The sequence below is a fragment of the Sabethes cyaneus genome, chromosome 3, assembly GCF_943734655.1.
Source record: "Sabethes cyaneus chromosome 3, idSabCyanKW18_F2, whole genome shotgun sequence".
Taxonomy (NCBI): domain Eukaryota; kingdom Metazoa; phylum Arthropoda; class Insecta; order Diptera; family Culicidae; genus Sabethes; species Sabethes cyaneus.
Genome location: NC_071355.1, coordinates 103,656,307 through 103,679,694, shown reverse-complemented (window position 1 = coordinate 103,679,694; position 23,388 = coordinate 103,656,307). Strand labels below are relative to the sequence as shown.

At 38.2% G+C, this 23,388-nt stretch overlaps 2 protein-coding genes across 5 annotated transcripts in view; one reads left to right on the top strand and one right to left on the bottom strand.

The window, feature by feature from the left end:
• Positions 1-7,664, top strand: part of LOC128743285 (X-ray repair cross-complementing protein 6) — a 65,702-nt gene extending 58,038 nt beyond the window's left edge. For 2 of the 3 annotated variants that reach the window (XM_053839832.1, XM_053839830.1), the window contains exons 16-17: positions 2,580-2,705; positions 2,765-2,964. In XM_053839832.1, coding sequence (XP_053695807.1) covers positions 2,580-2,705; positions 2,765-2,881 — 243 coding nt within the window. In that variant the 3' untranslated portion in view covers positions 2,882-2,964. Of the gene's footprint in view, positions 1-2,579; positions 2,706-2,764; positions 2,965-7,644 lie in introns of those variants that run through there. The other variant, XM_053839831.1, reaches the window with a different exon arrangement.
• LOC128743286 (arrestin domain-containing protein 4) overlaps positions 2,942-23,388 on the bottom strand; it is a 79,673-nt gene continuing 59,226 nt past the window's right edge. For both annotated transcript variants that reach the window (XM_053839834.1, XM_053839835.1), the window contains one exon: positions 2,942-8,896. In XM_053839834.1, the coding sequence (XP_053695809.1) occupies positions 8,699-8,896 (198 nt within the window). In that variant the 3' untranslated portion in view covers positions 2,942-8,698. The remainder of the gene's footprint in view (positions 8,897-23,388) is intronic.

The following is a 23,388-nucleotide window of genomic DNA, read 5'->3' as shown; positions in this document are numbered from 1 at the left end:
GACATCGTCAATCATTGATTTTTCCCAGTTTTTTAATTCCATTTTAATAGTACATTCTGAGACCCCACAGAATGGTTCTGGTCCAATGAAAGGTTTAATCGATCCAGCTTTTGCCAACTGATCCGCTTTTTCATTGCCTTCAATTCCGCAGTGCCCAGGGACCCAAAAAAGATTTATTGTGCTTTTTCTAGCCACCTGCTGCAGCAATTGAATACATTCCCAAACCAGTTTAGACGAACACGAAACTGACTTCAGTGCTTTTAAAGCAGCCTGGCTGTCAGAAAATATACATATATTTGCATTTCTATAATTTCGTCGCAGACAAACTGTAGCACATTCAATAATTGCCTGTATTTCTGCTTGAAAAACAGTCGGCCATTGGCCCATGGATATTGATATGTCGACTCCGGGGCCCGTTACGCCAGTTCCAACTTTGTTGTTTAGTTTAGAACCGTCAGTGTAGAAGATTATCGATCCTGGTTGAATATTGGGCCCACCTGATTCCCACTCCGTGCGACTTGTTTCTGTTACATGGAATAGTCGTTCAAAGTTATATTGTCTATCCATCCAGTCCTCATGCGTTAATATGGGATTAATTTTAAAATCCTTTAAGATACTGAGATGGCCCCTAAGGTCTCCATCAAAGAGCTTTTTTGTTCTCCTCAACCTTAGTGCATTTTTCTCAGCTTCTAGTTGAACAAATAAGTGCAGTGGAAGCAAACTTAAAATAGAGTCTAACTGCTTTCATAGTTACGAAACTGCCAAAATGAATCATCTAAGGTTGAACTCCTCAGAAACTTGCAAAACTCAAAATTGTGACAAAGATCATCCGAGATTCATGATTTATGTACAACACAGGATAATTTGTGGCAATACGAAGTTTATCGGGTCAGCTAGTAAATAAATAAATAAAAAAAATAGGGCGGAACTGGGGGCAATTGGGTGGGTTAAGGTCTTTCGGAACAAACTGGACCCCTTTCTCTGCATACCATTCTTGAACGATTTTGCTGTAATGATAGCTTGCCAAATTTGGCCAAAACATCACGGGATGGTGGTGGGATCGAATGAACGGCAAAATTCGTTTTTGGAGACACTCCTTTTGGTACAGTTCCGACGTCATTGTCTTATTTGTAACGAAAACTTTCGTTTTTCTGCCACAGCTGCAAATGCCCTACCAAATAATCAATTTTCGTGCAAATTTGTCGACAAAAACCAATTTAAATTTGCTTGGAACATCCCCCCGAGCCGTTTCCAAGCCACACTATTCTGTTTTATGGTTCGGTTTGGCTGTTTGCTAGCTCGATACGACTTGATTCCTTCCCGGAGTCGAATTCTCCTCACGGTACTATGGGCAGCACCGAATTTTCTGGGTCCGACAGATTGGGATTCCTCTTGAGGGTCTTCAAAATCTTACCACGCAGTTTCCGGTCGACAGTTCCACTCCGATGATTAGCGTGAGGCTTCCGAATCGTCGCCAATGTTTCCTTATACCGTTCGATAACGCGCCATACGGTATTTCTGGGCAATTTCAGCTGTTTGGCTAGCCTAGATGCAGACCAAAATGGATTTTCCAAATAACTGTGCACAATTTTTTCTCTTCTTTCGGCTTCCATGTTGTTTGTTTACAAAATACAGTCGTTTTTCGGAATGTCAAAAATCCATAGGTGAAGCTAACAAAATTTCCGACACGTGGGCACCAAGAACTTCCAAATCCGTCCACCAAGAGCGCCATAATATGAGCAAAAGTTTGTTCCAATTCTAAATGAAGCAACCTTTATACTTTCTTCAGCAATATTGTAGATAATAAATGACTCTATAATAAGGGTTGCTAGTGTGTGACTGTATTGGTGGTTTGTGTGCATCGCGAAACGATTTCGCTATGGAAAAAAAGAATTCGCGATGAATACAAATCGCGTATACGTATACGCGGCGAAGTGTGCGTGAGATAAATGTCAGCAATCTCTATTGTCTTTTACACTACTTGTTCGAATACCGTTTCCCTGAGGCGCTGTAATCAAATGAGCATGTACTGAGCAAAAAACCGAAAATGAAGCCTGGTTCAAGGTACCTAATACTTTGAAGATGAACGTAGGATGCCCTTATGTCCTGCCTCGAAATTTTAGGGTTTGTTTTCAAGCTCAAATGTGCTCAACAAATTGACCAGTGAAGATACTGTCACTTGGCCACTTGACCTCGCTGGGTTGCCTGAATCTTAGAAACCGAGTCCATATGATTAATTCCATAAATGATAATTTTAGTGCACAATTACCACTCGCAGCTGTATAGTCGTGCGGATGTTGATAGTAGAGGTTTCGAAGGGTGTTTTGCTGGTGTCTATTCTTAGTTAGTCGAAATCCGTACAGCGGTTTTGCACTGACGATTTGGACTTTGAATCACACGGTTATGACCGGGCAAAGAACAAGGAACTTGAGTGCTTTGAAACCACCATACACTAGAGCGGTCACGTTCGACTTTCCCACTACGTGGGCGACTGCAAAATTATCTTGACTGAGATGACATGCAAAATATTATACTTGAAAAAAAAAGTTGATGTGCAATTTCTTTATATGCTTTGACAGGATGCAGTAAACATTCCGAAGAAACGCAGCAAAACCACTGTTGAAGAGGGACCAAATTCCAAAAATCCCCGAACTACCTTGGATTTAGACTATAGCGCAATTGAAGACGCGATTCGAAACGGCAAGGTAAGATGTGAAGCAGGCGTTATAGCTTTAAATGTAATTTTTCGTTTTCTGCTAATTAGACTGGTACCCTTCTGGTTACGACTCTTCGTGCTTACTTGCAACAACAAGGTGTGGAAGGCGTTTCAAAACTAAATAAAGCGGCACTTATTGAAAAGGTCAAGGAATGCCATAAATGATAACTACAAGATAAAGTATGTAATATTATACAAAATATATTTAATGATTTTGAACTTCGCATCAAAAATAAAAAAGGTCTAATAATATACACATGTGCTTATGGCACTTATTTTATATACTGTAAAAATATCACTTATTGTAGAAAATGCATAGTGCTCCGAATAGTGTGTCATCTTTGAGATTATAAAATAATATGTTATTGTAACTTATTTTATTGTTTTGGACGGAAAAATATATTAAAATCGATTTTAGTCGAAATTCGTTTCTATGTGGCTGACTAAAAATATCAGAGAAGAAACTATAGTTTTAACTATAATGCAATTTTATCGAAACACATACAACTATGCACAAAAATCAACAAAGTGTGAAATACATTGATATATAGTGTCACATTTTGCTTGATGGAATTGTTTTGTTGTTGGTTAGAACAACACTCTTAATACCTCGTTTAATATTTCCACCAGTCCAGCCAGTCACCCATTTCTAGGTGCATAAGAATATCTATCGGTACTTTACTTTTGCGTTTTACATATATTTGCTAAGGCTTCTGCTTTAATTGTTTTAAATAGGGATCATTCCATCTCAAACGTACACAAAAATCGGAAAAATTGGATCCAACCATCAGCGATTGGATTCAACCAAAGTTGGCATACTTGTTCATTCCGATCCCACAACCAATCTCCCAAAGTTTTATGCCGATTGATCAATCCCTCTAGCAGTGGCGTTACTTCCTTTTTTACAGATTTTCAAAAAGTCATTTTACGAGTTCAAATATCTCTGAAACTGTTTGATGTGAAGACATGCCAATATACTTTTTCCATGGATTTTGGCTGCGCAATCGAATGATGTTATCAGTTTTTATATAATTTGTCAACATTATACATTTTTTTTTGTAATTTAAAACAAAAAATGCGAATATCTCCAAACACCCCCAATTTTATTTTCAAATAAATATGCTCAAAATGTTCACCAGAAAGTTCTACATAAGAATCACTTAACTAGAAAAAACAATATTGGTAGTTTGGGAGATAAGGCGTTTTGAATATCAGGGGCATGCGTAATTATATCTGAATTGTTAGTGAAAGTATGTTTAAACACGTCTACTTGAAGCTTCCGGACATTTTCATGACTAAATAAAGTATTTTAATGAAAAAGATGTATTTTCAACATAAAATCAGCATAATAAATTTTGATGTTCGGGATTTTTTTTTTGATTATAGTGGCTTTAACCCTCTAACGGGTAAGACCGTCTGTAGACGGCCTTCGCTTTTGGAGCTCCAGTGCCACATACGAAATTTGTTTTTAATTGGCAATATGCAAAATGTGTTCAGAACAAATTTCTTGACATTTTGATACTAATATCATAACATTCTGACCATGCATTCAAAAGTTATAATCGTTCAAAAACAAAAATTCTGAAAAATTTCGAAAATAATTAATGCGCAAATATTCCGTTTTTTACTTTTGAAGGTAAAGGACATCTAGAGCAAAATGATTGACATAAAAAAATTGTAATATATCTGAATTGAATTAGCTTGATCGCATTGTTTTTCGGTGTTGCCCGTTAGAGGGTTAACTAGCTTTGGGTCATTCATGACTTCTGCGGCGTGAATGTTAACCACGGGATACTTTTGTATATATTTAAATGAAAGTAACAATTTCGTACAAATTTTTATAGTTTTATTATTTAAGTGTGCTAGTTATTTGAGCAATATAATGCATTGTTATGTCGACTAATGTGGTATTTCACTGCCGTGATTATTCTAAACTTCGAAGTAATTTCGATAATCGATACTTGAAAATGGCTTCATTAACATTTTATTGCACTACGGGAAAATCTAGCCTAAAAACGAATGAAATTCAGGAACGGCCTGCCAACTGACAAAATATAAGTAATATTACGTAAAATTTTCCGGCGAATCTCATGGTGCCCACCCTTTCCCTAATTGACATAGGAAAGTGTTAGGGTTTGCTAATATTCTTAAAAATAGGGGAAAATCAGCAAAGCAAAAAAGGAAGTAGCGTCACTGCTAGGGGGATTGATCGATCGGCATAAAACTTTGTAAAATTGGTTGTGGGGTCGGAATGAACAAGTATACTAACTTTGGTTGAAACCGCTGATGGTCGAATCCAAACATTGTGTGCGTTTGAGATGGAATGACCCATAGTTGTTTAAACTTTAAAAAAAAACACCATTACCAAATTCCATTGAGCGATATTAAATAATAGCGCAAATTTGAATATACCTTCACCTTTGTTTGCCTATGTCACTGATACTCGCTGGAAAGAGTTTTAAGGCAACAGATTTCTAAGCTATACCAGATATTGGAGCGAATAACCCTATTTTTGCGGCGTTTTCAACTTGCTTTTTTCTTTCTTTTTTTTGTCACAGAAGTGAACAGCTGATTTCCATACCTATACTAAAATTATATTATTTTTATTGGTACACACTTTCGTTGAAAAACTAGATGATTTTTTTTATATTGTTTTTTTTTAATATCTGTTTTACAATGGTTGAAAAACTCAAAAAACAGCTTGTGAGCTAATCCAGTTCGTATCGAAAAATTGAACGGTGTAAAATTTTTTATTCGCTGTGTAATTGCTCTAGACAAGCGCGGTACAAACAGTTTTCATTTTGCCAATTTTTCAATGAAAAAATAGTTTTTTAACCGTATAACTCATATGACCCCTTAGTTTGCATTGGATTCTAATACGCTGACGAATTAAATCCTCGGGACTATAGCCATCCTAGAGATGAACGCTAATGCGTAATGCTAGATGATTTAAAACTGTGTTTCTAAATGAGTGTTTTTGGGTTAACCAGGATCCGTTCACGGTAATTTGGCGCAGTTCATTAAAACTCGTTCTAATCGACCTGAGTCTGGGTATTAATGAACGAATTCGCTATGTTGAACAGTAAAAGCATCGAATTTAGTGTATATCATTATCAATAGTATCAGTATGAATTTTAAATTGTTTTAATAAGCGTGAACCGCTTCTGAAGCCAATAGATATTCTGTAACGCATTTCAAGTATTAAAATGATGAGCTTTTTGTTGTTTTGAATACATTATTTTCACTTGGACAAAATGTGTCAGGCCTAATTTGTTATAATTCACTTGGACAAAATTTGTCAGGCCTATCGTGAATATCTCTATTTTAGTACCTATATTTTACGGCAGACCCCATTATTAACAAGACTGGCATCTCAGTTATTTTTCCATATAAACATCATGCGTCACCATCAGCGCATCTCTTAGCGAAAGTAGCCATTTTTGCATGGGTGTTAGTAACCTCTTCAAAATTCCGTATTTTCCAAGACTCCAGAACTCAAGACTGGGCATAGTAGAAGGTAACAGGTACGCATATACACAACAAAGGATGATACTACTAACTCCATCTCATATCTCAAGGGAGTTACTACTGTTCATAAGTGTTAGTGATCGCAAACATCTAAAAGAATGTATGCGTGTGATGTTGATGTATGATGTCATGGTGGTTGTGATGCTAGAATGATGGCACATATACAACCTTAAAGTTACCACTGTCATCCGTAGAGGGCGTGCTAACCCTGTCCGTCGAGATTTGACAGAATGCCCAGTCTTGAGTTCTGTAGTCTTCGGTATTTTACTAAAGCTCATGTAGGTACATATTTGCAATATCAAATACGCGTGGCTTATGACCCAAACACCATGCATACGGTTTGAGTTGCTGTGCAGAAATGGTTTTTTGCTAGTTTGCTAATATTCTTGACGTGGGATAGCGTAAGTGTAAGTACGCATCATGTGTTTCAAATATTTAAAAAAATGTTGACCTACGTAAAATTTTTAGAATGCGTATTATAACTAAAATTTTGAAAAGGCGAATGCAATGTTGTACAGACTGTAATTGAAAAACATATCAATATCCCCAACAGACTTCATAACTACTAGATAAGTACTGGCGCTGGTATCACTGGATTTTTACAGGTTATAGGGTAAAGAACCGGTTTTAAGCAGTCTAAGCGGGTCACTGATTGTTTTACCTTATTACAAGCGATGGGTTGACTAAGTGAGGGCTATCAGCATACCAATCTTCTTACTAGCTGTAGTTCTTCAAGCTGTTACCACTGGAAGATACTATTATTGAGCTAAACTTTTGATTTTTCGCTTTAAAAGTAGGAGCGATGGAACTAATTTTGATCAGACCTAACATATTTTCACCCTCAAGGTGCTTTAAGCAGTCCTGAAATCTGAATTTGTATACGCCCTCATAAAAATACCCTCGATCTTTATTCCCTATTCAGTAAGTTCGCGTTCCTATCTGCAACCTACTAATCGGCATCTGCATTAATAGATTTGATATCTTTGGTCGGATGATGCGTAAAATGCCATTTGTCTAAATTGTTTATCGGGGCATACACTCACCGCGTTCGGCAAACGGTATTGGTCATCTCTTTTATTCTCCAGTATTCTTATGGAAAACTGCGAGTTTGACGTCTCACTCGCTGTTCATAAGGATGGTGGGAGAACAAAAGAGGCCAACATAGCAGCGTACACGGTCCGACTACAAAACAGTGTAGTCAAAGCAAATAACATTGAAACACATCGTTGCTTCATTAAATCACTGAGAAAATCGTCGAAAATTATTGAAAAAGCTGTCTTTTCTGTTGTTTTTAATAAAGAAAAGTTAATTATGAACATATATTTCTCATGAAAATCTTAAATCACGTTTTCACCATTGGAGGTTACAGTTAATTTCAAACCTATAATTCTTATTTCCAGAATCGAATCAGTCTTTTGGCAACACAATAGTTTACGAATTTCACTGCCGTTGCTGCTACTGCTGAACAGGTCCCATCGATTCAGAATTTATTTTCAGTTTTGTTATATAATAATAAGATTTTCGGCTAGTAACAAAACTTTAGATTATAGAAAAAACCGAATTGAATAATTTGGGATGTGAATGTTAAGTGCTTGACTTTTAGTATCATTGAAATCAGTTTCGAAAATTGCTTAGTAGACTTAATTAAAATTTAGGAACAATAAAAAAAGTGAATGGACGTATATAGCAAAATACTAGTTATATAATGAATAATTAGAAAATGAAGACAAGTATATGTGAAAACAACTGTGCTCTAAAACAAGTGACAGGACAAAACATTATAAATATCAAACAAGATAAATTAATATTTTTTTTTGAAACAGTAGTTCTAAAATTGATGAAGGGACGGTAGGGGAAAGAAATGAAACTTTTTTTGGTGAAAGAGAGGTCGACCCATGCACCTTCCAACATTGGACAAAAGGTAAGAGTCAAAACGACTACTTGTTAAGCGTAGCTACCAATACCCCCTTCCCCCTCCTCCTCACCTTTCCGCTCTTTACCGTCCTTCAACAACAAAATTTTCATTTCTTTCCCCTACCGTCCCTTCATCAATTGTAGAACCACCGTTTCAAAAAAATATTAATATATATGTATGACCGCATTTCAAGGTCAAGACTAAAACATGAGATTAGTCTAAGATAAATTCGCCTGATTAACATGAACGGGGGCGAGTGGAGGGCCTGTATCATCGTTATACCAGCGCCATTACTTTTCTAGGGATTATGAGGTCTGTTATATGACCAAACAATTTTACAGGCTCACGAAATAAGACTTTTCTTTAAGCTAACAAAGGTTGAGGTCCAACTTAAGCCCCTGACCTACTTTTGCTCAAATCTATCGGCTATAAATATTTCGGAAGACTTAACTATCACTATCGTAAGTAGCGTAGAATAATCTGCGAATAATTTCACTTTCCAGTACGGCTTAACGAAGGCACGATTACGGTCTCCAGTGTCATTTTATTTCAGCTTTTTCGTGCAACCATGGTCTGAAAATGGGAAGTGTTGAGGGGTAATGAGTCTCAGGCTTGTACACCGTTTCTGCCCATTCGTTCGTGTCTTCTTCGTCATTAATTTTGAAGGGATATGTTCCTAGTGTAATCGGCAGTTGCAGTTTTATTTGTTTCTCTAGTGACTTTGGCTCAATAAGAAACTGAAAATAGAAAAATAAAAAAAATATCTTGGTTATTGTTTTGAACGTGACAGAATGCAATACAAGAAATTTATTGTAGGTACGCTATGATTTCCAATTTGGCAACAAATGCGCGTTGCCTACATACATTGCCAAAATCGAGACCCTTTTTCGATCTGGAAAAATTGAATATATTGTGTATCCAGCACTAAATTGGACTTCCGAAAAAACGGTAAACGATTTTTCTTCCGTACCGTACATTAAACCTAGTGTCGGAAGTAGTGCGCTATATAGCATATGAGTAGTGCGCTGTATAGCATATGAGACGTGCTATACAGCGCACTACTTCCGACACTAGGTTTAATGTACGGTACGGAAGAAAAATCGTTTGCCGTTTTTTCGGAAGTCCAATTTAGTGCTGGCGACACAATAAATGTGTCCGAAATTCCGTTTCCATTTGCGGAACAAGATGGGATAGTTAGAGCCATGTTTGCTCTAGGCTCGGACAAGGAAATGATGATAACGGGCGAAAAGGTCTGTGCGGATTCTTCCATGATGATTTTGTCGATGATGATAAGATGATGAGACAAACTGGAATCACACGGACCGTCAGCGAACATAATCTTTTTTTTCAGCAAGTTGAAGGACTGTAGCGTGTTGCTGATTGGGTCTCGGTCCGGCTCGCGAGCAAGCTGAGTAGGTATTGGCCGGCTGGACTAACACACTTCGGTCAATTGAGCGCCGTTCCTCGGACCAAGATCACCCAGAATTGCTCAATGAAGTCTTTGTGTCACAGTTCGTCATGCGTAGTCTTGTTGAATTATATTCGTCTTTCATTTTATCGCAAAAGCGGGTCCAGAAGATCAGGTCGCCAGTAAAAATTATCTATACCCTCCATGCTGCGCCAAGGCAAAGAGAGAGGCCCGGCATCTGACAACAATAATCGTGCCGATTAACCAAATCCTGATCCTCGATGCCAGATGACAGATCAGAAAACAGTGGATAGCTCAGAACAGTGTACAAAAACATACTGAGACTGCAGCGTATAGATGATGCAAACGCCGTGTAATTCTGCAACCGAAACGCTGTTGGGGACACATACACTACCTGGTACCCACATACCTGTAACACAGTGTACCTGAAGTGATTCTCGCTACCAACCTCAGTTTTTTTAAGATTATAGTTACTTTAACAGCTTATATGTCATTCACGACTTCTGCGGGGCTAGAATTTGAACCCGGGTCCTCGGCGTGAGAGGCGTGAATGCTAACCACTATGCCGGGACTGACTCCCAACCTCAGTTTGCCGGTCCCACCTTGTATTTTGCATCTGTTCCGATCAAACCTCCTTCCTGTCTTTCTTTAGCCACGTTCTAGTTCTAGTGCAATCTCGACCATGATCACATGATTTTTCGACGTCAGCGTCCTCTTCATTAAAAATTCTATGCTCTGGTATCCTCAGGACCTGTACCGAGTGGCAACTCAATTGGTGATTTCATATTCCTGGTTTTTTCCCGGTTTTCCTGGACGATTTTGGAAAAATTCCTGGTTGGTGAATATAGCTTAAAATTAGCTACAAAAATAAAAAAAAATTTTTTGTGTGGAATATTATGCTGGAAAGTTTATCGATTTAGCTGTTCCCTTTTTACTAAATACGAAAGAGTAAAAAAAGAAATTTATATTTGCTTCATTGAAAAGGCTTGGAATCACCCGTTTCGTTTATAAGTTACCTTAATCTAGTACGTTTAACTTATTTAAAAAGAAATTTCGCACTTCGATTTAATACTACTCAGATCATTCTGTAGCTCGAACTGAAAGCTTTCTATTCAATTTGGTAAAATTCAAAATTGTGGAATGTGGTCACAGATTATTTTACATACCCTTGCCCAGCGAAGGAAGTTGCCTCTTTTGGACACTTGGCTCAATTGGCATAGCCGCCTGTGGCTCCAAATACTGTAACTATTCGAGGTCCAAGGAGCTCACGCGGCCTTGATGAGATGGAAACGGATACACAATGAAAACAACTGTTTGCCTGATTCCAAACACAGCGAAATCCAGGATTGGAGGAAGAAAGGGCCACCGCCAATAGACATATCCACTTAATAAAAGTGGACATGTAGAAAGTTTTTACCGCCTTAGTGGTGTGCACCAATGCGAGAATGTCGCTCACGGGAAGAGCTGGCCAATAACTAATCGACCGTACAGACAAGCTTAACCGTTGAACTATGATTTAAATAACTATTCGGAGTCTCAAATATCGCAGGTCAACAAAATCAGCAGCGCATGACGTCCACACTACGTAGCATCGACCGTATCAGCTCCTAGGTGATGTTGTTAGTTCAAATTGAAGCAGCACTCAATTATATGATGTCTTGCAGAGCACCAGGAAAATTCTGCATGTCAACCGAGATGCTGAAAGCTTACCCAGTATTGTCACCGCCAATGTTGCATCACCTCGTCAGCAATGTCTGGATTTTTCTGTGGAGTGGATGCAAGGCATCTTGGTTAATCACCAAGAAGGGCACCAGCGTTACAACGCGCGAGGCCCTGTGCAGATTAAACAGTGAAGCTTTTTTTTGGATTAAAAGGTCACTGTAACAGTCTTAATGATCATCTTTTGAGCTAGGCTCCGATTGCTCTACCACAGTTTACGGACTGCTTATGCCCATTGATGGAGTTGAGCTAGATAGTTGAAATCTTGTGCCTTAATTCGGTACTACATGGTTAATAAAATCAACGTACTTTAAGGATTTGGGCTCTAGGAAAGAAATTTTGCCTAGAGAAGTTATGCCTAGATAAAGCAAGAGCTCCGTAATTGCAGGGCAGATGCGCTGAACTTTCAAGTTCAGAGTTACAAAAGTGGCAGGTTCCGGAATCATCCGATGTTCTTTAAACGATCAAAAGCGGGATAGCGTCTAGTTAGGAGTCCCGTGATTGTGCGTAGTTCACTACTAGTTAAGGTGAGCAGTTTTTTAGCTACTGCATGATTTGGGTAGATAAACTGTTTAACTGTTTAGTCTACAACCCTGTATTTGATTTCAATGGAATGCTTTCTTAATAGCAAGATCTAGGCGGTTACTGAAGCCCAGCCTGACATCAATCAGTATAGGGGAAGAAATAGCATGTGAATAATGAATGATAGAGTAGGGCGGGGCATAAGTGCGATGTTTGAAGTTGTCATCAATTTTCGTGAGATATAAAGAAGGACAACAACATAATATATTTTATAGTGTAGTGATGCAGTAACTCAATGTCTTCACATTCAACTATAAATCACCTGCGGTAATAATGTTTTGCAAAATAAATTTTTCATTTTTCATTTTTTCAGATTCGCACTTTTACCCCACTAGCGGGGCAAAAGTGCGAATACCGTGGGGCAAAAGTTCGAAGCTAGAATCCTTGAAATTACCCCAACAGTAGCTAACAAAACTATATTATCTTAAATCTGCGTTATGTTTCGGTAAGGAATATTCTCAATTTGCACTTTTTCTATTTTGCGCTGGTGTATTGCAGCCTCCGTTAGATCGAAACTTTTCAAAACGTTTGTTTTTTGTTTCATCAGCGGAAACACATTGTTTTTCTTCGGCCAACATCTGTAGAGCACACAGTTTTCTGTAGATCTTTCGTTTCTAGTATCTGTAATATAGTGCCTAAAGCTGTATATAATTAGCTATACATTTTTGCCTCGTCCCTGAAACGCACTTTTGCCCCGTCCGTGAATCGAACTTTTACCCCGCTAGGCGCTTGACGGGGTTAGATTAAATTACGGAAAAGCGAAATATATTTTGTAAATTATTTTCGCCGTATTATCAAAACAGATATGTGAGTGATGTAAAACGCTGCAACAAATTTTCAACAAGCAATATCCTCCTGTTGATATCGTATTTGCTGTATAACGAAAAATTACATCAAAACCGCCCTAAAATAACATTTGCACATAACTCAGCAACTATGCTTCGTAAGCAACCAAAGTTTACGTTAGATTCAAGCTGTCAAAGTAGTCACCCATCCGTGTGAAAATAGAAAATTTACTGGGAATCTACACCGATAAATCATTGAATCGCACTTTTACCCGCATCTCACTTTTACCCCTCCTTACTCTATAGCGACTGTTTTTGTGGGGTTTATATTAGACCCGTCTTGCAAGCATTATACATGGTGTTGTTTAGAGCTCCTAACAAACAACTTGACAGTACTGCGTTCAACTTTTCTCTGACGATAAGTTCTTCGTTGATGGCTTAAGTAATAATCTCATAACAGCTTGGTTATCAGGGAGAGAACTCCTCCTTTGATCGCCGAAATCGTGACCGACGTATGTTCCAATGATGTTGTGATTTCTCTGCTCGGAAGTATTGCTTGAGTGTGGTGAATTGCGTTTTGAAAAAGAGCCGTAATAATTGAAATGAACGACGTGTAATCGAAAGCTCCTTCAATATCAAGGAAAGCACAAAGTGCGGTCTCCTGATATTCAAGTGATTTTCTGTGAAAAAACTGGGTAGAATGCCATCCGGACCTGAAGATTTCATTGGTTCAAAAGATCTAAGTGCCCCTTTGATCGAAGCCTCCGTAAACAATCGGTGCACAAGCTGAGCCGAGTCGTTTGGCACTTTCATCGATTTTTTCTTGGCACTTCACTCTGCATTTAAATAAAAGAGAATAGGAAACAATGGAAATCATGCAAATATATTCTGAATATCCAATTGTGTTGTTTACAGCCAAGAATTGAGATTTTTTAACATTTTTCCCTAGTCATCATCAAGCGCAAGGCCCCTTCGAAGCGCGACCGCAAGGGTTTGCCGGTCTAAACGCCGGTTCTGATGGAACCTATCTGAATGTGGGACCTAGGGCGTTATCATGGTGCACTGTATCACTCATAAAGTACTTTGAAAGGTGATCCTCAATCGAATCCAGAAAAAAACGATACTACTCTTCGTTAGTGCACTCTAAAATGATACTACCTGTAAATAGGTCAGATTTAGCTAAAACTTAGTTGAAACTACTCGATATGCCCTTAAAGTGTACAAACTCAAATTTTGGGTAACACTTTAACCAATTTTGGCTACTTGCTACCAACAACTGAATTATTCTCTGTGATAAATAACGCGCTTTTAAGTTCCTACTACCAATTTTGTGGTTGAAGAACTACTCAAAATCTGAGTTTGTACACTTTAAGGGCATTTTAAGTAGTTTTAACCAACTTTTAGCTACCAACCAATTTACGGGTAAACTCATTTAAGCAAGCTGGATTCTGTGCCGGCCGGTCATGTGTGGATCGGATCACGACGGTTAATATAATATTCGAGTAAATCATCGAAATCCAAGGCTGTCTCCTTCTAGCGCTTGTTGATTTCAATAAAAGCATTCGACTGACTAAATCACGAAAATATCTGGGGCGCACTAAGGCGTAGAAGAGTTCCTGGTAAGCTAGTCTATCTTATCGACGCTCATTATGAGGCCTCCTGCCGAGTTGCTGCAGGAATGAAACAGGGTTACATACTTTCACCGCAACTGATGCTCGTCATTACTGACGAAATTTTAATTGGAGCCATTGACAGTAAACTTAACCGAGGACTGTCCTGGAACCCTTTGACAAATGAGCAATTATTTGACCTCAATTTGGCCGACGACATTATCATGCACTCTCAAATGTAATATGACGTGCATGGAAAACTTGATGATCTCTGCGATAACTCTAAGGCAACAGGTCTCATAGTCAATGTCGCAAACATTGACTCAGTGGGAGTGAACAACAACAATCCCTCCAATTTCACAGTAGAGGTTGAGAGGGCAGATTTTTTATATCCTGGTAGCCAGAGATGACATAAACCGCAGCGCAGACCAAAAGACACACATTCTTAAACAACACAACACTCGCCATGCGGTGTGTGTTCGCCCAAGAATTCCCTTCAGTGTCTCTTTTGCTAAACACGCTCTTTCGTGTTTTACGCGCACCAAGAAAAGGCAGTCGCAAACGCAGTGTGATAAATTTGCTGCGTGCTTTACCACACCAAGAGCCGCATTCTGCGCGGATGGATTGTACACCCTGCGCCGGGTCAATTGAAGCGGTGTGATTGAAAAAAACACTTTTACTGTTGTGTCACCTGATCCCTTCTAACTTAACATAGACCATATTAGTTGTTCAGTGCAGCGTGTATTTTCTCTTTTAAAAGGGCAGAAAATTTGTAAATACAAAACAATTTTTTTGCGTTAATTCCGCACGGAGTGTGGCAAACGGCAGCACCAAGTGCTGCCTGGATGATCACTCACTGGGCGATTTCCACCGAGTGCTGTCGTTCGCTCCCACTCCGGTTTGCTCGAACGCTGTGTGCATATCAGCTGTAGAGGTGTGTTGCCGAATCGCTCTGTGCGACAAGGCATAATATTGGAACATTGGGTGCATAGTGTGAGCGAATGACAGCCCTGCTGGTAGCAGATAACCCTAGGCGGTGGTACCAAGACTGATATAGAAATATGAACCAGTCCAGCGGTGATTTTTAGATCTTGGAAATGTTTGGCGCTCAAACCAGATCATTTTATCGACCATAACACGAATTTTCAATTTGAACGTGAAATCCGTTCTATTGTCTGCGCGATCTGATGTATTTCAGCAGACACAACCGCAGGTCTTCGTCAATCGTTGCCAGGTTCTGACATGTTTTGAGGAGAGTAGAGAACGAAATCTACAGAAAGACAATCAACTGGAACCCGCAGGGACAACACAGAATAGCCAGATCTAGAGGCTATTGGCGGTGTAGCCTAGTCGACTGTATTCAGACTATTGATTCGAAACGCTCCTGGCGACAGATCAAGGACATGGCAGATTGCTGTCATTATTTGGGAAATGAAACATTTTGTTCTGCCGTCGGATATGGACGCATAAGTAATTAAATCGTCAGCAAGCAACAGAACTTTTTCAGGACTGGTTTTTTCTCGGTTTTTCCTGGTGAAATAAAATTCCTGGTCTTTTTCTGATTTTCCCGGTTTTCCTGGTTGAGTTGCCACCCTGCCTGTACCTCGTGGCATCTCACACAGATTAATACATTGTGGAAGACGAGGTTGAAAAGAGAAGATAAAAAGAAATGGCATTTTTAGTAATGTTAATCAAAAATTATATTAAAAAAAAGAAAAGGTGGCCTGGTCGGCGTGCGAGACAGTGTTCTTCAAAGCTAGATCCCAAGATTCACTACAGTCATGAGTGGATATAGAATCGTAAAAACTCCGCCCGCATAAGAGACTAACTAATACCGTTTTTGTTTAGTTCCAACCTAGGTTCGCTCTAGTTCCAATCGAACGGCTGTCAAAACGTTTGTTTTTTCACTCACGTTGAACTTAGTTTCGCTCTGGGCTGAACTTTTTAGACGACGGGTTCTCTCTGGGCATTTTTACAGTTTCAACCCCGCCATGAGCAATACAATGACAACCTGAAAACGTTTGTTTATTCTCCCGAAAATGTTTGTTTATTGAGTGGTCGGATTGGAACAAACCCAGGTTAAAAAACAAAAGCGCTATAAGAGACAGGGTCAAACATAAAATAAAAATTAAATAAAATAAAAACGACTCTGGCTCTTGTTAGCTCCCACACCCGTCCACGACCCGTCCACGACCCGGAAGTACGCCCCCAAACGCTGAACCACCAAGCCCAGGGGACCGTCAGCGAACATAATCGGCAACGTATCGTAACAGACCGTCAGTGATGGTCGCATGCATTTTCAATATGCGCATTTACACGCGTCAGCAACGTCACATCACGGAACGTCAAGGCACTCGTGTGAATGCGCTCATTGAAAATTCATGCGACTGACGTTCCGTTACGAAACGTTACCGATGATGTTCGCTGACGGTCAGTGTGATTCCAGCTATAGATGTTGTTGTCTCAAACAGTTTTTTGATCACACACGCACACGTACGTACATGACGGATTTCATTTCGGATTTGTGTGTGTAAAGAGTTCATGTGAATAAACAAATTTGCATACTTAGTTTTTCTAAAATTGGTCTAGACTAACTTTTGGAAAGGGTTTAACCCTCTAACGGGTAAGGCCGTCTGTAGACGGCCTTCGTTTTTGGAGCACCAGAGCCGCATACGAAATTTGTTTTGAGTTAACAATATGCAAAACGTCTTCAGAACAGATTTCTTGACATTTTTATATTAATATCACAACATTCTGACTATGTATTCAAAAGTTATCATTTTTCAAAACAAAAATTCCGAAAAATTTCGAAAATAATTATTGCGCGAATATATACTTTTTTACTTTTGATGAAAAAGCACATCTAGAACAAACTGATTGACCTTAAAATTTTTCTATGAGTAAATTTCATGCTCTATATCAGTTTTGTAATGTATTTGAATTGAAAAAATATCTGGGTAGAACGTTAGACATGAAAAACGAAGAAGAGAAATTGGACTTTTTCTAACCTGGCGCTCCTCCAGATAATTATTTTTGCATGACAATCAGAACTTAAGGTTCTTTTGAGTGTGCTCTCATGATAAAATAGTCATTAGCTTGATCGCATTGTTTTTACGATGTTGCCCGTTAGAGGCTTAACTTTTTGTCAATAAAAAATATTACTCGTAAATTATGGAAACTACAAAAAAATGATCTATGGGCAACTTTGATAAAATCTTCTGAATTTTCATAGAAAATATTGAAAAAAAAAAAATAAAATAATTTTTACACTGAAAAAAAAAAAGCATTTCAAAAACTAAAAATCGACTTTCCAAAAAAGGCTATCTCAGAAAGCCAGTGGCGACTCGTGGTGGTTTAGCTTACCTGTTCAACCAGCGAAAAATACAAATTAATAAGCAGCTTTTTTATTATCGAAATTCTATATTTTATTCATAAAACAAACATTAGGGGTATTCACGTAGCGCTTGCTATGTTGCGTAAACGGTGTATTTCGTGTATATGCTGCCGCAATTCGTATAGCAGTTCCGGTTTCTATGGAAACGGCAGAGTAGCGGCAGTATAAATACGCAATACTCCGTATACGCAACATAACAAGCGCTACGTGAATACCCCTATTATTTAAATAACAACGGAATACGGCGGTTTACTTTACCAGCAAACTCGTCTCTGAATTTTAACTACGAACCTAAGACTTTCCGTTCAATTTACCTATTGAACCAAATTCAAGAACAACCACCACACGCACCACAAGCAATATGCGTAAGTTGTTCAATGCTAAAGATGAACGAGTTAATGAGAAAATTTGGCGAATAATGCATGCCATTCCCTTCGTACCAATACATTGTTCCTGGTGCTAATCTCTAAAGTAACGTTCAAGCGTCGTATTGAACGTTTTGCTCATTAGCTGCGTGACTAGATAAAATGGAATCAAAGCGCAGGCCATAGGGATATGTGGTAGTAAGTTGTTCAATGCTGAAGATGAACGAGTAATGAGACAATAATGCGCCCGCGCTTTCGAGTAAAAGCTGTTTCACATTCTCTTTTTATCTCCTTCGTACCTAGAATCAACACCAGGAATAATGTGTTGGTATATGCTTGTGCATTGAGATCAAAGCAACGTTCAAACGCCGTGTTGAGCGGTTTGCTCAGCAGCTTCGTAAACTAAACTAATAATTTACCGAATTATTCGTATTGCATATGCGTCGGTTCAAACGAAATCATGAACTAGTGATGAAAAAAAATTTGTCGGGTTGAATTTTGTTGCCTGTCCTATGAACAGGTTGAACATGCGGACGAGTCGCCACTGTCAGAAACTGATAATTTTTTTTTGATGATACATAATTGTATGGCCTACAGGTCAACCAGATATCGCAAAATGGGCATGATTAAGTGAAAAAAGTTTTCATAAACTTAAATACTGAAATACCTTTTTTCCAGTAAGGACTTTTTGTTGAAAAGTTTTTGTTAGAGAAACTTTTTTCCCTTCGAAATGCCCGGACTGCAAACGAATTGACAGTAGTCAAGCAACGTGCAGAAATGGAAAAGTCGACGAGTGCACAGGACCACCTCAGCACCTTGACCTGTTGCTTCGTAGTTGATAAAACGCGACACAACATCGCCAGAGGAAGTACCAATGGACGGGGTAAAAAAACTAAGGGAGGTAGGTACACGAAGCAGGCATGGAAGAACCGATAGAAAACGAAACACCTTGGGAGACGGCTGTCAGAAAAAGGAGCAACGTAAAGAAGCGTAAGCCCCGGAAAATGAGAAACAAAGGCGATGCTCTGGTAGTATCCGGAATCAAAGCAACTAGTGAAAAATGTTACGAAAGCAAGATGGACACAAAATGGTGCTATGCTCTTTAAATTAAATAGAGATCTCACGGTGAAAAGCGCGTCATATGAAGAGCTAGTGGAAATATCGCTCGGCGAGGAGGTTAAGGTGGGAGCTCTGGGAGTGACCCTGGAATGTCGGGATCTGGACGAAATTACCACAGAAGATGAACTCAAAATACGCCTTGAAAGAACGATTTGAGCTTGACAAGTTGTTGCAAGTTGGCAAGGTTAAAGTTGATTGGTCGGTATGCACCCTGAAGGCCACGAAACAACCGGAGAGCTGTTTCAAGTGTATGGATTTGCAGGGGTGTGGAAAGATCCACTGTGCCTAAGATGCGGGGATAGCGGCCATTTCGCATAGAATTGTGTTAATATTTTTTGAAACGATGGTTCTACAATTGATGAAGGGACGGTAGGGAAAGAAATGAAAATTTTTTGGTGAAGGTGGGGAAGAGCGGAAAGGAAAGGGGGGGGGGGGTATTGGTAGCTATGCTTGACAAGTAGTCATTTTGACTCCTACCTTTTGTCCAATACTGGAAGGTGCATGAGTCGAACCAAGCTGTAATCTGAGATTACAACCGGATTCGAACCCACAACACCCGCCAGGGCATGTGGTTCGCTGGTACTTGTACCTTTGAACCATAGAGGCGCTGGACAAAAGGAGACCGCAAAATCCACTTCTCAAGGATAGCGACGCGTTAGGTTGGGTTATCGACACATATTGTGCCGCTTCCTACATCAATTGCAGATTACCACCGAGCGAGAAGTTTTAATCTAACTACTGTTTACTTTCAGGACGACGACACTATGCCGGCCCTTGCGACTTGCAAGGTACTGCACGTGACGTTGTTCGTCTGTCAGCATGTGTTAGCCGCGTTTCTCGGCGCGGGTTTTCGAGGGAAGGCCCCGTTCCTATGTAATAGACTAATCTCAAGTTTTTAGTCTTGACCTTGAAATGCGGTCATACATATATATTAATATTTTTTGAAACGATGGTTCTACAATTGATGAAGGGACGGTAGGGAAAGAAATCCCCACCTTCACCAAAAAATTTTCCTTTCTTTCCCTACCGTCCCTTCATCAATTGTAGAACCATCGTTTCAAAAAATATTAATATAGGGTAAATGATTTTGAAATGGACCTAGTCGAATTCTGATCTTGAATGGACCTATTTTTAAATAAGAATTTTAGGATATAATGATCAAGTCTTTGTACTGTATTTAGCTTTTATGTTTATCTTTAATCATTTCTGAACGTAAATATACTAAAATTAAATTAAAATTATAGCCAAAACCACTTTATTGCCGCGTATTTAAAAGTAGCTGTTTTTCAGCCTTTTTGCAGTTACCATAGAGTATTTTCAAACTGTTACTACCCGGAACCCTTCTGGTTTGAAATAAAACAATACTCTTAAAATGATGCTAAAATATGTGTAATTTCAATTTAGGTATTTAAAAGTTCAGTAAAACCAGTAAAATTTTCAAATTCCTTAAAAATGTTAACCCCCTTTTTTGATCTTGAATGGACCTAGTATTGATTTAAGAATGGACCTAGTTTTGCGCTCCGAGACATCACTGGCGGTAGCTATCATTGCCTACCACTAACGAACACGCCGTTGTATATTCCATAAAACTGCTTGTTGTCACTATAGTATCTCCGTTTATAATTAATCTATAAGCGCGGGATATTGAAAGTAGGCTTGATTTATAGCCTAAATAAAAACTTAATTATATTGATAAAACTAACTATCACTCATCCTTTTTCGTAGTTGCTTCATAGTGTTTGTACATTGTAGCCTCTAGTTTTGAAACTAAAAAGTCTTCCTAATTAGTTAGCTAACATATGTCATTTTATGCTTAAAACAATATAAACTTAATTTATTCTCAGTATTGTACAAAAATTTTAACCATCATTGATTAAAAGATAAGATGGATCAAAAGATAAGAGGGATACTAACTGCCTTCTGTTAAGGGGGCATAGTACCTTTTCAATTTTTTAAAACCTAAATTTTTTTTTGGATTATTTCGAAAGATTAACATTTTGACCATATATGCTTGAAGTCGTTTGCATGCATTCCAAATATTGACAAAGTTACAGCTATTTGTACCGCGCATGGAGCGATTAAACAACGAGTAAAAACTTCAACGTCGTTTTTCTCGAAACCAGGTTTTGAAAGTCGGTACCATAAGTATCTCAAGAACGGCTCAAGCAATTCTTATGATTCTTTTTTTTTTTTGTTTGAAAGCCATCAAAATTATCTAGTGTTTGACCCATCCTTTTCTTGATAGTGTAATTTTTGAATTTTTTAGAAATGTTTAAAGTCAATTTTTTCGCTTAAAAACCATACTTTTATGTTTCAATGTCCGCCATTTTGTTATGTGTTTGAATTCTAAAAAAGGATGGATCAAACACGAGATAATTTAATGTTCTTTCATGTCGTTTTGGAATTTTTTCAATTCGGATAAGCCCCCCAGCGCCAATCCATGGTACCGCAATTCATGGTTTTTTTAAACGACTATCTTCAAGGAGCCGTAGGGGCAAGGGGAAGAGGTTCCCTTATGAAAACAAAATTGCAAATATTAGTATAAAATGGAATTCGGAAACTCAGAATTCGAATTTCCATTTCTGTTTCGTGCTAGAAGTGTTAAGTACACTCATTTTTCGAGTTTTTCAGGCTGTAGAGCCCACGGACAATTGATTTTATACTCATATCCTCCAAATTTTTTTTAGCTCCCCGATTTTTCAAGCCAATTTCCAAAGGGGGGGGGGGGGTGACAAAAACTTAAAAAATATTTTGCAAACGCCTTATATTCCGCCGATAAGTAAGCAGGTTGACTTCACATCACCTTTTGGTCGATTTGGGAGATTGAAAATCAGTTTAGTAAAATATTCAAAAGTAAGTGGTGAATGACCCTTTGGGTTAAAACCACTCAAAAAAAAAAAAATATTCAAAATCATGCAACCGGACTAACGTTGTACTACGTCATCCATGGTCGTATCTTATACACAACCCCTCTGATTTTTTTCTTGGGGGATGTAAAGTTTTCTTTAAGCACCTCTCCCCTCTGACTTGTGACAAAATTAATACCTCCTTGTCCACCGAAATTGAGTGACTCTGAGATCTAAAATATTCATTGTTGAATCTTCCTATTTTCTATCTGGTACAGTTCTTCATCGACTATCATTTAAAATTAAAACCTAGTATCTAAGCTTACCTTTAAACCTAGTAGAATTACCAAGTCTAATTTTTTCAAGCACCATTTACAGTATGATTTCGAATTTGACAACAAATGCGTGTCGCCTATGTTGTCAAAATCGAAACCTTGGCAAAATCTAGACCATTTTTCAACTAAAAAAATTGCATATAAATGTGTCAAAAATTGAATAATTACCACTAATTAACGAATTTTTCACGATTGCAACGGTTTTATATTCAAAATGTTCGACAGGGGCTGTCGCAAACCTTTAGATGCTTTGCAGTAAGACGTAGTCCTACGTCAGTAAAAGTCTGACCTTTCGAAATATGCAGTCACTAAATAAAAACTCGAACCCCACTGTACTTGATAAACTACGTTTAATACAAGTTATATTACATATTTTTAATGAATGGTTTAAATTTTTGAAACTAATAGGCGACATAATTTTTTTATGACGTGGAAATCGTTTCAACCATATCTGAACAACAGGTAATAATAAATTCCCCATATACAAATGTCACACACAGATACATACACAACGCATATCAAGTCACTGAAACAATGTTCAATTGTTGGGCTGACATAAAAACAAGACCCTCGGTGACTGTAACCGATTTCAAATTTTTCAACCGACTTTCATACCTTTCTAACAGAGTATAAGAAAGGTAAAAGCTGTTCAACCTTGTGTCCTATTAATAAATAACAGTAGTATAGTTGTACTATTAAAAAAAATTCTTTGTTATTATGTTGTTCATTAACATGAAAGAAACTATGACAATCCTAATTTAGGTCCATTTCAAAATCAAAAATAGGTCCAATTCAAGATCATGTTGGGTCCATTCAAGATCAAAAAAAGGCTTTGGCAAAAAACGATATATTTAATAAAAGTTTCATCAATTATACATTTTTAAAGTACTGATAATGTAGAACAAAGGTGGTACTTTCCAACAAATAGTAACATCACCACATATTATTTATAAATGACGAGTAAATTGAGCAGGAGTTCGAGTGGTGGTGTTAAAAAGCGCTAAATAGGTCCATTCAAGATCAATTACCCTATATGTATGACCGC